This window comes from Meleagris gallopavo, chromosome 17, assembly GCF_905368555.1.
Source record: "Meleagris gallopavo chromosome 17, MGAL_WU_HG_1.1, whole genome shotgun sequence".
Taxonomy (NCBI): Eukaryota; Metazoa; Chordata; class Aves; order Galliformes; family Phasianidae; genus Meleagris; species Meleagris gallopavo.
Genome location: NC_139420.1, coordinates 2494607 through 2509170, shown reverse-complemented (window position 1 = coordinate 2509170; position 14564 = coordinate 2494607). Strand labels below are relative to the sequence as shown.

Genomic DNA, 14564 nt, shown 5'->3' with positions numbered 1-14564 from the left:
TAGTCCTCTAAAGACCTTCTTTATCTCCATTAAATATCCTCCCGGTCACTGTTTCTCTCCAATTCCTCTCTGCGTGGCTCTCTGAGCTTTTCCGCACCTGTGTAAAATCCCAGAACCTCTGTGCTGGTCTCAGGACATCTTCACACTTCTTCAGAGTTGGTGTCCTACCCTTCCCATCATCAACGAGGCATTTGGAGTCAGGCAGGAAGGCCGTGGAGCCCAGCGGCCCCAGCTGCAGGACACCATCAGAGCTGTAGCGAACGAGCTGGGGAGAAAAGCAAAGGGAACAATTTCACCATGGCCCCACAGCCCCAGCCACGGGACACCAGGCCAACTGGCAGCTCTTTTCCTTTGTTGTGCTGTGGGTCAGGCTCTTCCCACTCTGATACATTGTGCTCCAGGGCAGAGCATGAGAACCTTGGTTTAGCAACCCGAGGTCTCTCGTAGGACATAGTATGCTCCCCACCATTCCCAGCCCAATATTTCGTGCAAAAGGGCAATCAAGAAGATGAAGTAATCAATATGTAAATCATACCCACTCAGCAGGAGTTGATGGAACAAGGACACGGTGTCAATTTGCTGTGCAGTTTGCTCTTAAGAGCTCTGTTAGAGGCTATCGATAGCAACAGCTCTAATTAGTTTTTGTAAATAAACGCTACTGAAAAAATCCAGTAACCAAAAATAAAAGAGAAGAAAAAAAATAAAATCTTGAGGGAAATAAATAATTTGCTAACATATTCTTCAGGTCAACATAATAACACACTGAAGAATGAGACTGATATTTCAGCTTTTTGTGAGGTTTAACTGTTCTGAAATGTGGTGATGTGATAAACACTGCAGGCAGTAAATATGCTTCAGGTGCCAGCCAGTTATTATTTTGGAGTATTTTTTGTTTTTTAATCAGGATAAAAGTTTTAACAGCTACTAGCGGTTTAACATGTACAACACAATCAGACGTGAATTTTTACAAAGCAAGAGTCATTTTTATCTTTATTCCATTTTAAGTGATGATTTCACCTGTCTCACATCAATGGCCCTCAAGAAAAGAAAATCTGTATGTAGGAGAGGTGAAAAATTGGTTTCTTGGAATCTCAGAGCACCAGAATGTATTTTATTGCAGTCATATTGGACAAAGGAAAAATATTGAAGGACAAAGAAAATATCTGTAGGTTGCTCTCGTCAAGCAGGGTTAATTGTCACAATGCAAATTTGTGATGGAAGAGAGTTGTTCTTTGTGTCCACAGCAGGCTCCAGGTGTAAGGAGTGGAGGGCTGCCCATTCACCTTCCTTGATGAAGGATGGCTGATTCCAAACCCTCTGTGCCGGATCCTCAAGATGTGATTTCCCTCTCCTACAGAGGGGTGAGTTTAGGATGCTCATTTAGTAGGCTGTACCAACTGCCTAGCACATAACACTGAGATAACTATGATGGAGTCCTCATTTATACATTGCAAACATCAAGACCTCCGTTACTGCTTCTCTCCAGACAGTTGAGGGAGAGTCTTTTGAAGGCGATTCCAGACAGAGAATGCATGATGTTAATTTGGCAGCAGACTGAACAGAGGCCCAATGGCATCCCTGTGCTCTCCATTCTCTAGTTCATGCAGCCAGAAATGCAGCTGGAAATACATTTCTCTTTTCTTTCTCTAACTTATAGATACCTCTTCCCTCCAATAAAAGTCCAGCATGGCTCTGGTCTGTGCAGGTTTGTTATAGCAGAATTATGCTCTAATGAGTCTGAAGCATCCACTTCTCATTTCTGCTTTTCAATCCAGTGGTGTTCCACCAGCACAATATTTTGCCCTGTAAGTACTCAAGTGCAGCACACAGTGGCCAAAAGGCTGCGCAATGGAGTCAGCTTTATGGCTGGGGTGCTGCTGGAGCCACTGGAGAGGCACAATTATCACCTGGGAAATTCATTGCCTGCCTCATCTTACTGCTGTTATGTGGCTGGAATTGCTTAACAGGAAAGGGAAGGCAGCTGAGAGATGCCTGGCACTTATTGGATGCTACTGGCCAGTGCATGAGACATCATTAAGAGTCAATCAAAAAAACCTGAATTAGAGTCTAGCTTTCTACACCCATCCTTATTAACCTCAGAAGAACCATGCTGTGAATAATCATATCTTTCTGCTGGTAAAAAAGCCCCATCTGCTCGCTCCCAAACCAAATGCCCTCTGACAGAGTATGTGCTCATTTTCTCCACCTGCCACTTCTGTTCAGAGCATCCGTGTGAAGCACACAGTTAGGGTAGAGCCCACATCCGAGGGAGCAGAGGGATAACCACAGGAGGATTCTCCTTGCCATGAACAGTGGCATCAGTTGACACACTGTTTCTGCACACTGAATCAAGACTTTTTTTTTTTTTTTTTTTTTTGCCTATAGGGACACTGAGGACATATGGAAAAGAAACTCAAGCAAGCAACATGATTCAAAATTCAAATGGACTGCTGACTCTGACATGTGAACTTGCTTTTTTCCCATATAAAGGAAAAAAAAATCCTACATTCCTGTTTTTAAGTAAAACATGTCTACTTCACACTTCTAATAACTAGTGAGTACTCAGCAGAGTTCAAATGAACTGCAGGCATTGCCGAAAACTACACTCGGTAGGAAATGTGTTCATCTTGCCGTCTTCATTATACATCTGTGGGTCTAAAAATACCACCCATCAGCCTGCGTGGCTTTGCCTTATCAAGATAATCAGGGCCACCTTTTATATTGGGATATCTGCTCTGTCAGATTGATTTCCCTTGTGGTTCAGAAGGAGCAGTGTTTTCTATACAGATATTAAAATGGTCTAAAATATTCTCTGTCTGTGAAATCTCTATAGCCAGAGTTGCAATTCTCAGCATCACAGCAGCCAGGTACCTCAGAAAGGCAGTGTTGTAAGGAAGCTGTCAATGCAGAAACTACTCCTGCTGCTTGAGCCCTGGAAGTGGAAGACACACTAACTGCTCAACTGTCTCCAGTATTAAAAGTGGCAGTTGTGTGACAGCTCAACAGAATAAAAGATGGCTTGACACAGGAAATTGATATCTATACAATGACGAGATAAATGGAACAGCATCAGCATAATTTTCCTGAATCTGTACATTCTGCTGAGAGTTCCAGAAGTTATAAAAACTTAGGCACATCTGAAATAAGATAAAGCAAAATTCTGAAAGCACATACAAACCATCATGTCAATTCAAACCACGTTATGTAGGAACGTTTTAGTGCCTGCTTCTGCAAAATCAGATCTGAAATTAAGGTTCATCAAAGTTCAAATTGAGATTCATTATACGATTAATTATGTCTCCCTCCAAAGACTTGATATCATCACTTCATAGAGACAATAGAAACTGCACAAATACAATAAGTATTAAAATAAGTTGCTTAGTACTGCAGACTAGAAAACAGAAACTGGAATACAGAATCAATGAAATAATGAAAATTACACTCGCTGTGTTCAAATTCAATCTCAAGTGTCACTTCCATACTGAAAACGAAATGACAACCTCTGCATTTGCATTGGAACTGTGGGTGTGATGCATCATGCCAAATCTATTCCCTGTCAGACAAAATCAAATGGCAGCCCCCCTTTATCGAGGCAGACTCAAACCCAGTGAAAACAAAGAAACAAAAGCCTTCTACACAAGTCCTGATGGGCTGTGAGCCTTACACCCACACATTCCCAAGCTGCAGAACAGAAATGTCTTTTTAATGCCCCATGTAATGATGAAAGACCTCACGTGCTGAAGGCTAGAGCTGTCTTCACTACTCCAGGATCTGATTCTGCTGCTATCTGCTGTGCCTACAATAACACAGGACACTTTTCCTTTCAATTTTCAGAAATCTGAGCAGAATGGAAAGACGTCAAAGATTGTTTACCAAACTCACTACAACTGAGTAAAAAAATAGTAGGCAGTGATGCTTATGGAAGGTGGTCCTCTGGAGCATAATCCGGTAGATAAATGTCAGCTCTTAATTGAAGGGTTTGACTTCAGAGAACCCATCCCTGCTGATTTCCAGTCAAGGAAAGCATGGATCAGCAGGTAACTTTGGAGGAGACACACAGATGAGTCCAGTTGGGTTCCATGGGAAATGTAACCCCTTGCTCTCATTTCCCCAGCAAAACAAAATATTTAACAGCCTCTCAGCAATGCGGGTTAAGGTAAGCTGTAAACTAACATTAATGAAACAGAGCCTGAAATGTCTTAAATATCCAGAATGCTTGTCGTAACAAACAGTTACCAAACACAGGTTGTTTTACAGAATGCTGCCCACTGCTTCTGTTGAGCAGTTTCCTTTCCATCCGCTGCCCTGCCCTGAGCGATGGGATATGATATCCAGTGAGTGTGCTATGGAAAAACATAGCTCTGCCTGGGAAAATGTTACATATCTGCCCCGAAGCAGCAGTTACAGCAAGGCCTTTCATCTGCTTTTATTCCATCTGCTTGTATAGCTGCGAGCTCCAGGAATCCGAGCACAGAGATCTCTCTCCCTTCCACTTGATCTCAGCACGAGGAGTTCTCAGCACCACGACTGCTGAGAGGTGTGAAAGGGAGAGGGGTGTGGGAGGGAGGAAGGGAGGGAGCCAGGCCCTGCGTCCAGGATGCTGTTCAGTTCACATGCTTGTGATCAGCTCCACATCACAGCATTCAAGATAAACTCTGAGACAATGAATACTTCCACTGAGGCTGTCGAGTTGCTCTCAGATGGTTCAACACCTGTGTGCCACTTTTGGGGTTGTTCTCCCCCTCTCCCCCCCCCCCCCTTTTTTTTTTTTAAGCTGCTTTGTTTTAAAAAACAAAAGGGGTATTGTCCAGTGCTGTAGACCCAGTGGGCATTGCAGATGACTGCGTATGACAAGCCATTTGAGTTCCCCAGGTATACTCCTTTCTTTTCCTGACAATTCCTCTAGCTACAGATGGTGTTTCCCATTGCTCTTTCAAGAGCGTTTGCAAATCTTTTTTTCCTGAAAGGGATTAGACTCCAACTTCAGACCCCACGAACACATATCAAAATGACAACACTCCTCTGTAAAGTGAGTTCTGAAATCAACTTAGGCCAATGCAAAACCTTGTTTAGATATTCCTAACTTTGCTTGGCTTACACTGATTTAACTTGAGTCAAATTCATGATGTTAAATTGATGTGAATGCAAGCTAAATGCATTCAAGGACATCCACAAAAGATGTAATCCCAGTCTGAATAAAGTAATTTAGAAACTGATTTAAGTTGAAAATATGTGAACTATGGTGGTAGGACCTGATCTTGAGAATACACAGAGGGAAAGGCATTTTGCCAAGAGAGCAGTAACTGAGCTATGGCTTTCTTTTTCACTTGTATGGCAGAACACATCATTCAAAGGTGTGCAAAATGCATGGAAAATAGGAAGTTAAGAAGTGGAAGCAAAGAACAACGTATCACAGAATAAACAGTAACCTTATGCCTATCTCAGCTTTCTTTAAACACTTGACTGACTTCTGTTGGTTTCAGTGGAACAATGTATATACTCAAATCAGTGCTTATTTGCTTGTCAGAATTGAAGAGGATCAAAAAAGAAACCAGATTGTGTCTTAATACTGAGAAGTTTTCAAACCAGTAAGATACATCACCACCATACAAGCACCAGTGATAACCTAAACTGGTGAGAATGAGTGCCATGTTAATTTTCATTAATATTCAGTAGGCGTGTACAACTAACCCAAATCTCAACTCAGCAGTGGTATTATAGCCCTGTGCTTGCAAGGAAAAATGTCAGAAACTGAAAGCTAAACATAATGGATAACTATGCTCACCCAGGATGATCATAAGAGGGGCTTTAAAAATGTTTATTTAATATATTAAAAAGCTTGCTGTCAACACCTTTTATGCTATGTGCTTGAATATCCTTGATTAGGGTTTGTGCAGCTGTAGTTCTCATACTGAATTAATTTTGTAAATTGTGATGAGATGATAGAACTTTTCCAGCTGTGTAATCATTAATTAACTTGGCTGCATTTGAGTGGCTCCAACCCATACTTGTCTGTGAAATACTCAACTTAGATAAAACATCACCTTTGCCTTCTGCCTGGCATTTCTTACTGAGTGAAATGGAAACTGCTGCAGAATGACTTGGTAGATTAACTTCTTGCCTTACTCATGCTTTAATAATTCTCACATGCAGAGATTATTTTAGATTTTAAGGGCTTGAGAAGAGTAACTTTCTCTTTCTATGCTTTTATAAAATGCTAGTAGAAGAGTGCTCTATTTTGTGGCTGTAATTTAAAGGCTCTTTTGGGAACTTCAAACAGATGAGATATTGGAGACAAGTAGAGGAACTGAGCCAGAAGAGACTGAATTGGTCACCACCCGTCTTCAATATTTTGGGCAGTGTATAACTTATGGATTGTTATTTGCCCCTGAGAAGAGCTGCCCAGTTTATTTAGCAACTACTTATAGGCAATGACTTGTTCCTTAAGTTTTCCTCCAAAATAAACAGAAAGCTTGGTTGAAATGGATGAAAGAAACTGGTCAGAGCTAGATGCTATCTGAGAGGTGAGCTGCTTTAGGCCCCAAAATTTTAAGAATCACATTTACAGAATCACAGAATCACAGAATTGTAGGGGTTGGAAGGGACCTCTAGAGATCATCGAGACCAACCCCCCTGCCAAAGCAGGTTCCCTACACCAGGTCGCACAGGTAGGCGTCCAGGCGAGACTTGAATTTAGGTTGCAAAATATCTATTTCATTTTTTCTTTCAGTGCTGCCATGATTTTATGTTGGAAAGGGACTTTTGAGAAGGTCTTAAATTTGCAACCTTCTGGTCAAAATCGGAATGGAGCAAGATACTCAGCTCCATGGGTGTCTCGAGGTCTCTAGCTAGTCTTCTTGGAAAATTCATTTACATCTAATTAAACAACACTATTTTGTTAGCTTACTCTGTCCCTTCTGCCTTTACTGTGAAAGTGTCAGTCAGGAGTACTGTAATGATTCTGCCAAGGCTGGACATTTTGTCACTAAGAATTACAGTCTATCCTCTTTGCTCTAATGAGGTTTGACTCTTAACCAGCTTCCAATTAACCACAGTAGGCAATATTTATATTTCACAACTCCTGTTATGCTTCCATGGCAATGTATGAGCCAGGACTCCAAATCAATACACATATGGGTGAACTCCCAGAAGTCCATGATAAGGTCAGAGTTTATTTACGCATGAGAACATTCATTAATGTAGTTTTGATTTGGACAGTACTTTAAATGAAACTAGAATTAGATTTTAGAAGTAGCTCAAGTCCTAGATCTAAATAATAACCAACTTGTATCTAAAAACCAATATCATTATTAAGCAAGGAAAGAAGAAATGTCATTTCAAATTCACCAGACATCTGTAAGAAAATAATATTCACAGGGACCTAAAAAAACCCAAATGTTCAATTTTAGAGAAGTATTAATTTAAAAGATATTCTTAATTGCATTCAAAGTTAATGTTAAATATGTGCTTAACTTTTTGCCCATTCAGGGAATCACATCAGCATCTTGCTAAAATATTTCTGCATAGGAACCTATTGGACCAATCAACACTGAAGGCAAAGAGGTGTGATTCCTAAAACATGCCAAGTCACAATGGGAAGAGCTGCTCGTGGAAACAAACAGTCTAAATTTGATAATCATCAGTGGATCTCTCCATTATTAAAACAAATTCTCATGATTTTTCTGTTTTCCTTATTAGCATCTTCAGAGTATAGGTTTGCATGTTAAGATCTGGGAAAGGGCACTCAAAAAGACTAGAGGGAAGTCAAAGATTTTCTTTTGCAACATGAAGAGATACTGCCATACTCAACTCAAACACAATAAATTACTTCTTGTTTCTTCTGAAAATTTCTTAAAGTTGCAGGTTTCTCAACAATTCTGGGATTTAAATTATTTACCTGAGAGGACATTCCATGGCATGGATAAAGGATTGCTTTGTCATCCTCTTCAGCTCCCTGATCTAAGCAGTAGCCACTGGCTTTGCTGTTACGCACCTATAGCCCAACCAGAAGGAAAATAATTGTATTAGAAATTGTTCTGTAAGATGCAAGTCCATTCCACACAAAACTTAGTTGTACTACAACTACTGACACAAATAGTGGATACAACTATTCTCCTCTTCTCTGAGGAACATTCTCCATACATGACAGGACTTTAACTTTGCAGTTGCTCTAGGAAAAGACAGATCATTTGGACAACCTCCTGTCTTCACAAAATTATTAACTCAAGTCAGAGTTTTATTTTCATCAATCACTCAAGGATCAAAACCACATAAAATGCACTCTATAAACTCAGGCCAAATTTTGCTCCAAATTACCCTTGTGTAGAAAAAGAGGTAGACCCTACATGCTGAAAATGTGACTTTACCCAACGGCAAAGGAACTGCCCAGGATGGTGTTGGCTGTGGCACACTTTTATTTGCCCCTATTGTGTATACAAGAACAAAAAGAGCATATTAAACAATTCTATTTCAATTAAGAATATAATGCAATTTACATCATTGTGAAAGGATACAGCAATGATAAGCAGCACAGAAGGGGTTCATATATTTGAAGATGGGGTTCAGAGAAACAACCAAGTCAAAAATTTAGGCATCTCCTCAGACAAGAAGAGTTTACAAGTCCATAAAACTGTGCTGGAGCTCTTGTGAAATTACAGGCCTTTCTTTCTCTTCAGGCTACAGGTACTAATGCACATTTTGGACACAGAAAATTTTCACAGATCTCTTACATGAGAAGTTGTTTAGATGGGCGATTTGAATCAGTCAACAAGTTGCTTTGAGTTTTGACTCAACAACTTGTCTGGCCACCCCTACAATACAGTAATAGCTGCAGCCTGATTTGTTGGAAAATCAGTAAATAATCCTTTATATTATAGTGCATGAACATAACAGGCAATCTGATGGGATAAGGGGGTTCCCTAGCAATTAAATTTCAGGAGGTTTATTTTATGACTCCTACTATAAAAGCTAAAGAACATGAAGACAGCTTTATGACACAGCTTTAAAAATGTGAATTGAGTCACTAGGAAATATATTTTTACTACTGTTTCAATATGTTTCATGTCTACTCAATACATTTATTTTCCTTAAAGTCTTGAAAATTCAAACACCTTTTCCTCCAGAAAAATAGCCGTAAGAGAAAATACTAATAACAAGCTTTATATCATTTAGGATGAAGCCTGTAGTTTTTTTATTACGGGCATATAAGAAAGAGGATGATTCCAGTTTGTACTAGCTAGATAGCTTGTGTGGCTCCAATTTATCATAAATTTTAATGAATTGGATACTTGCATCATTGAACTTCCTGTGTGACTTGAGAACTTTGAATGCGACCACTGAACAGAAACAAACTTATTTTTGGAGCCCAGCTTCCTACCCATCTGGTGTAATTGACACAGCATTGGCAGTACTGCCAATATTCTTCTCAGCAGCATTTTCAGAGCTGACAGTAACTAATAGCTCCTGTTGAACTTACTAAATGTCTTTCCTTGGTTACTGCCAGAGATAGTTATATTAGGATACAGAGCGGTGTTATGCAATAAAACTTGCACTTTGTATCAATCTCTGAAGGGTCTGACTTATTTTTACATGAAGTCATTTAAATGGGACAGCAGGAAAGATGTCCATGTAGTTGTCTTGTGTGAAAATTAATTGCCTAATTCAAGCAGCCAATTAACACAGAATCTTAAAAACTCCGTCCTGGAACGTTGTCCCAGTTCACAGACACATAGCAGTCCTTACCTTAAAGGCACTTGATGAACTCTTAAAAAATTACAGCAGGCATGTTCTGACCTAAAAGATCAGGTTAGAGCATATACAGTGGTTTTGACTATTTAACAGGTGGAAAAGAAATGATCCAGAAAGCTGACCTGAACCAAATCATCTACACATCTTCAGTGCATTTGGATTCCACATTTTATCAGGGTTAACTGTCCATTCAGCTATCTCAGAGTAGCTGTTCCAGGGTCTTACTTATTGCTGTGCACAGGCAGAAATTAAAATACAGATTCTGAGCACAAAACAGCAGAACTATTTTTCTCTAATGGCTTTTTCTGAAGAGACAAAAGCTTGCCAAACGGTAGCCTCAACTGCATCTGAACATGTGGCTTTTTATCCCCAACTAGGAGGATTTGCAAAAATGAATTAATGAAGCAAATATAGGCACCCACCACTAAGATGAAAAGAATTCTGTAATGCAGCCAGCATGTTTTCAAAGACATACAGTACCTCTCCATAAGTGACTGTGTTATTATAGACTCTCATTTCAGGATAGACATTCTCCAAGTACCACTTAAAACTCCGGCACTGCAGTCTCTGTCGTAGAGCTATTCTTTCAGAAACATCTCCAAAATCAACTCCAGGGTTCTACAAAATAGAAAAAGAATAGAGAACTTTCACCACATTGACTTTACGGTTGTTTGGTTTTTTTTTAACTGAAACCAAATTGGAGTTCACTTTGTACACCAAGTTGTATTTCCCTCTCTACTTTCTCTTCTGTAAGTAGCAGCTCATCAAACAGCTGCTGCGGAGAGCAGACAATAAATATTAATGCAAGTCAGTAGAAAAATAAGGATAACGAACAAGCAAAAAAACCCCAAGCATACATCAAAATATAAAAAAACCAATGTGAATGCTGTTAACATACAGCAATTCTAAAAGTTTGCAATCAAACCTGAACTCCTTTGCTTTCAGATTCATAAGGAATTTAGGTGTAATTCTGATCTAAGATCTAGCAGCTCGATCATGGTTTAGACTATTAACAGCCTTGGGTATTCACAAATGTAAATGAGAACAGACCTGTTAAAACTTAAAAGCAGAGCTGCTCAAAAAGCAATTAAGCCCCATTAAACATTTGCATAGACCAGCATTCAGTTTTTACTGGAACTGGAGCTCATTCACAGACTTAAGCTATAAAACGCATTTAAACTCAATACCTTCTTTGTAATTCAATTCCAGAATTTAAATCACATTTGACTAAAAAATTCCATTAGAGCATATAAAAAATAAATCGATAGGATCAAACTCAAACATTTCAAAAAGACCAGGTCAGTTATTGTCTGTAGATATAAACCAGTATAAATCATCATAGATCAACATCAAGACACTGAGTTACCTGATTTATAAATCTTTTCAGATGCTGAAAGAATTAAATGGAGTGAAACTGGTGGCTTTTGCATGGATCTATCTTAAGTGCCCTGTACAGAAATCTTTCTGGAGGAAATATTTGTTTTCCAAATGGTGTCTGATGCAAGGTTACAAGACAGCAGCAAGTCTTAGCTCAGGGTTTATTAGAATCCCCAACAGATGCCTTGTTTTCAGGAGAGAATACACATGTAATACTGAACAGGTTTTTCCATTTGCCACATAAAGAGTTTGCTGTGCTCACTGCTGCTTGCTGATGCATACTTTGTCATGAGCTCTCTATGCAGCATCCATTCAAATGAATGTTAATTTATGTTCTACTTCAGGCTAAATGGAAGGAGAGCAATTCTCGGAGGCACTCAATGCAATAAATCATTCAGTATAAGATTTATTTATCATAAAAATTGTCGAGGAATAGATCATAAACAGGGCATACCAAATATTTGGCAAAATGCAATAGTGCTACGCTGACCTGCTGGTGAAGGTTATAGGGGCTATGGGGATAAGACCGCAGGTGTGTCCAGCCACAATCAGGTACACATTGTGAACAGACCCTCAGTAACTTAGAAGGATAAAGATGGTGTGCGTTATGAAAGGGTTAATTTGGATGGGTTTTAAAGTACAGAACACATGTATTTTACTTGTCTCTCTTCTATTCTATAATGAAGAAATATAACACCTTGCTTGCTAGGCTGTTTCTACAGATCACAAGAGCAGCAAATTGAGCAGCTATGAAAATGCTGTGCCTTGTTCCATTCTAGCTGCAGTCATTAAGCCAGGGTTACTGCATGATGGTACAGGAATGAGGTGCCCATATGATGTAGTATGCAGACACATCCTTTTTAACCCGGCAGTAAGTTTCTAGTTCTCTCACAGAAAGTTTTTCTTATGGCTTTGACCAGTAAACTACTTAGGTCAACTAGATTGACTACTACAGCAGAACGACTCTGTAGACACTAACATGCTAGCTTCCTTTTCCTGAAAGCTAATGGGGCTATTTTTATGATGTACGTTTTATCAATCAATTTATTTTATGGAAACTATATTTTAATGTTCAATACTTCTGTTGATTTTATGCCTTTCTGTATAGATGTGCCCATTTTTTTAAAACACTGTTATATGGCTCAGTGCAGAAAACTCCATCAATAAGTAATCTCAGAGAAATTAAAGGGAATCATGTTTTGGTGTAAATGCTTATTTAAATGTCTTTTATATTCTCAGAATTCGTTTGCAGAAAGCATCAAGTAAGCAAATTTTCGAAGATTATTTCTCTTTCACCTTCCTGCTAGAAACTTACCATTTGTTCAGATGGATGCAGGCAGGGCCAAAATGCCCCTAAAAGCTTAGGTGAGCCCTGCTTTGTCTTCCTCCTACTATCGCAGAAATGTTGTGTTAGGCAGTATTGCCTTGCTAAGGCAAGATAATTCTCTGCAATTAGTTCTCATGCCAAAAGTAGCAACGAAAACACACCTTCATAGAGACCTAACTTTCAACACAATATTGTGAATATTATGAGAATGCCCAATACTAAACAGCAATAATTAAAATGCTGATGGGTGTGAACATCTAACGTACTCAGACATCACAGAGGAAAACGAAACATTACTCCTTTAGGTATATGTATTTTCAAAAACATGGCAGAAATTAATTTAAATGACTTTTGATATATTATCAAAGCACAAGTAGGTATTTAGGACAAAACTAAATCTGGTGAAATCTATGCCAGGACTCCCACGATTCTGATGGACTCTAGGTCATAACTGTGAATATTCACAGTGATACAGCTGGACTGGCATATTTTTCAGCTCAGATAGAAGCATTTTCTGTTTCCATTTACTTCAACCCAATCATCTTTGGCCAAATTCTTCACGTAAGGGTTAACAAAACTATCCTTAGTTACAGAAATGTGTGTGCTTCCCTCAGCTGCTCTCCCTGTGCCCCTTCACATGAATAATTTGGATGCAAATATCACTAAAAGATACAACAGCAGTCAGCTTCCACCTGACTGTGCTATAACACATCTCTCTTCTCTTGAAGAATTATGCTCTGTGGAGATGTAGCATGAGATACACTTCCAGAATCAAGTAATAAATTGAACCTGCAGTTTATCTAATATTTATATTACGTGGATTCCTGGGGGCCCCCACCTGCCATTAACAATTCACATGCACAGTAAGAAGCAGAACGTCCACACTGCAACTCTCAGCCCGTAGAAAATAAAGCTAGTTAATATGGGATTCTTTTATTGCACACATTGTTTTTTATCCTGGCGAGGTCCACAGAGTCTCATGATGAATCATGATATTTATTTATGGACATTTCTCTAGTTCTCACTACTGTAGCATATGAACACCTCAAAGTTTAATGGCATCCTAAATTAAGGACTTTCTCTGAGAAAGCGCATAAACCTGAAACATCATGCTCCAGTTAAATTGTAAGTCTGTGTCACCACTCCAGAGCCTACAACAAAACTTACACACCAAGGAAGCAATATAGGAAGCAAGTTTATGACAGAAGTCTCTGCTCTGAGCATTCACCAGCACAGAAGAAGTCTTCCTCCAACTCTCTGCTCACTGCATACAGTTGTAGTAATGTCTTCGCCCAAAATTGCTAAGTAGGAACAACTATTCAGACTTCTGCCTCTGTTCAGGACTAGTGTGGGCCATACTTACTGCCATGGGGATGTTCCATGCCATATAAACATGGGACTTGAAGTCATCCATCCAGACCTCTGCGGCCCGTAGGGCGTTGCGCTTTGCATAGTAATCGATGTCATTGTTGTAGGGCTTCTTTGTGCGTTCGATGTGAGCCACACGAGAGCAGGGCAGCACCTCCATACTTCCTCCACACTGCCAGACCTGGGAGAGTTTGAGGAAAAACAAACAATTTTTATTTATTTATTTATTTATTTATTTATTTTCCCATTTTTAAGTGGATATAACTGCTCCAATTAGGAACACATGCAGTGTTCCATCACTTGAGATGGGTACTACTGAGTAATTCAGAGCAATTGCTCTGAGGGTGAAACCCCTCTTACCCTCACTGACTAAAGATGAATGCTGCTGCCTGTGTTGGATACACAGGTTTAGGTGCCATAAATATCCAAGTTCCCCATAATGTCACTATTCTTGGAACTATTAGGAAGATGAGAAATTACAAGGTGGTAACCTATGTCATGTAGATGAATTTAACTTAGTCCTTGTTAGTGAAAATACCTCTGAGCTGAAGAAGATGGATAAAAGGGGTTGAGTGTGGACTATACCAACCCTTCTGAACACCGCTGCCCTCATACAGTGCCATTTTTCCCTGTTGATTATTTACAGCCTGAACTCCATGGTGGGAAACAAAGAGGAGCTGCCTCTCAATCAATGAGGCTGGACTCATGCAATGAATACCCTCGGGTTCCAATGCTTTCAGGTCTG

General features: G+C 39.5%; 1 protein-coding gene across 8 annotated transcripts in view; it reads right to left on the bottom strand.

Moving 5' to 3' along the window:
* GALNT9 (polypeptide N-acetylgalactosaminyltransferase 9) overlaps window positions 1-14564 on the bottom strand; it is a 471542-nt gene that overhangs the window by 6809 nt on the left and 450169 nt on the right. For all 8 annotated transcript variants that reach the window (XM_085238438.1, XM_085238439.1, XM_085238440.1 and 5 more), the window contains 4 exons: window positions 13815-14000; window positions 10228-10365; window positions 7898-7993; window positions 98-265 (listed from right to left, as the gene is read on the bottom strand). In XM_085238438.1, coding sequence (XP_085094564.1) covers window positions 98-265; window positions 7898-7993; window positions 10228-10365; window positions 13815-14000 — 588 coding nt within the window. The remainder of the gene's footprint in view (window positions 1-97; window positions 266-7897; window positions 7994-10227; window positions 10366-13814; window positions 14001-14564) is intronic.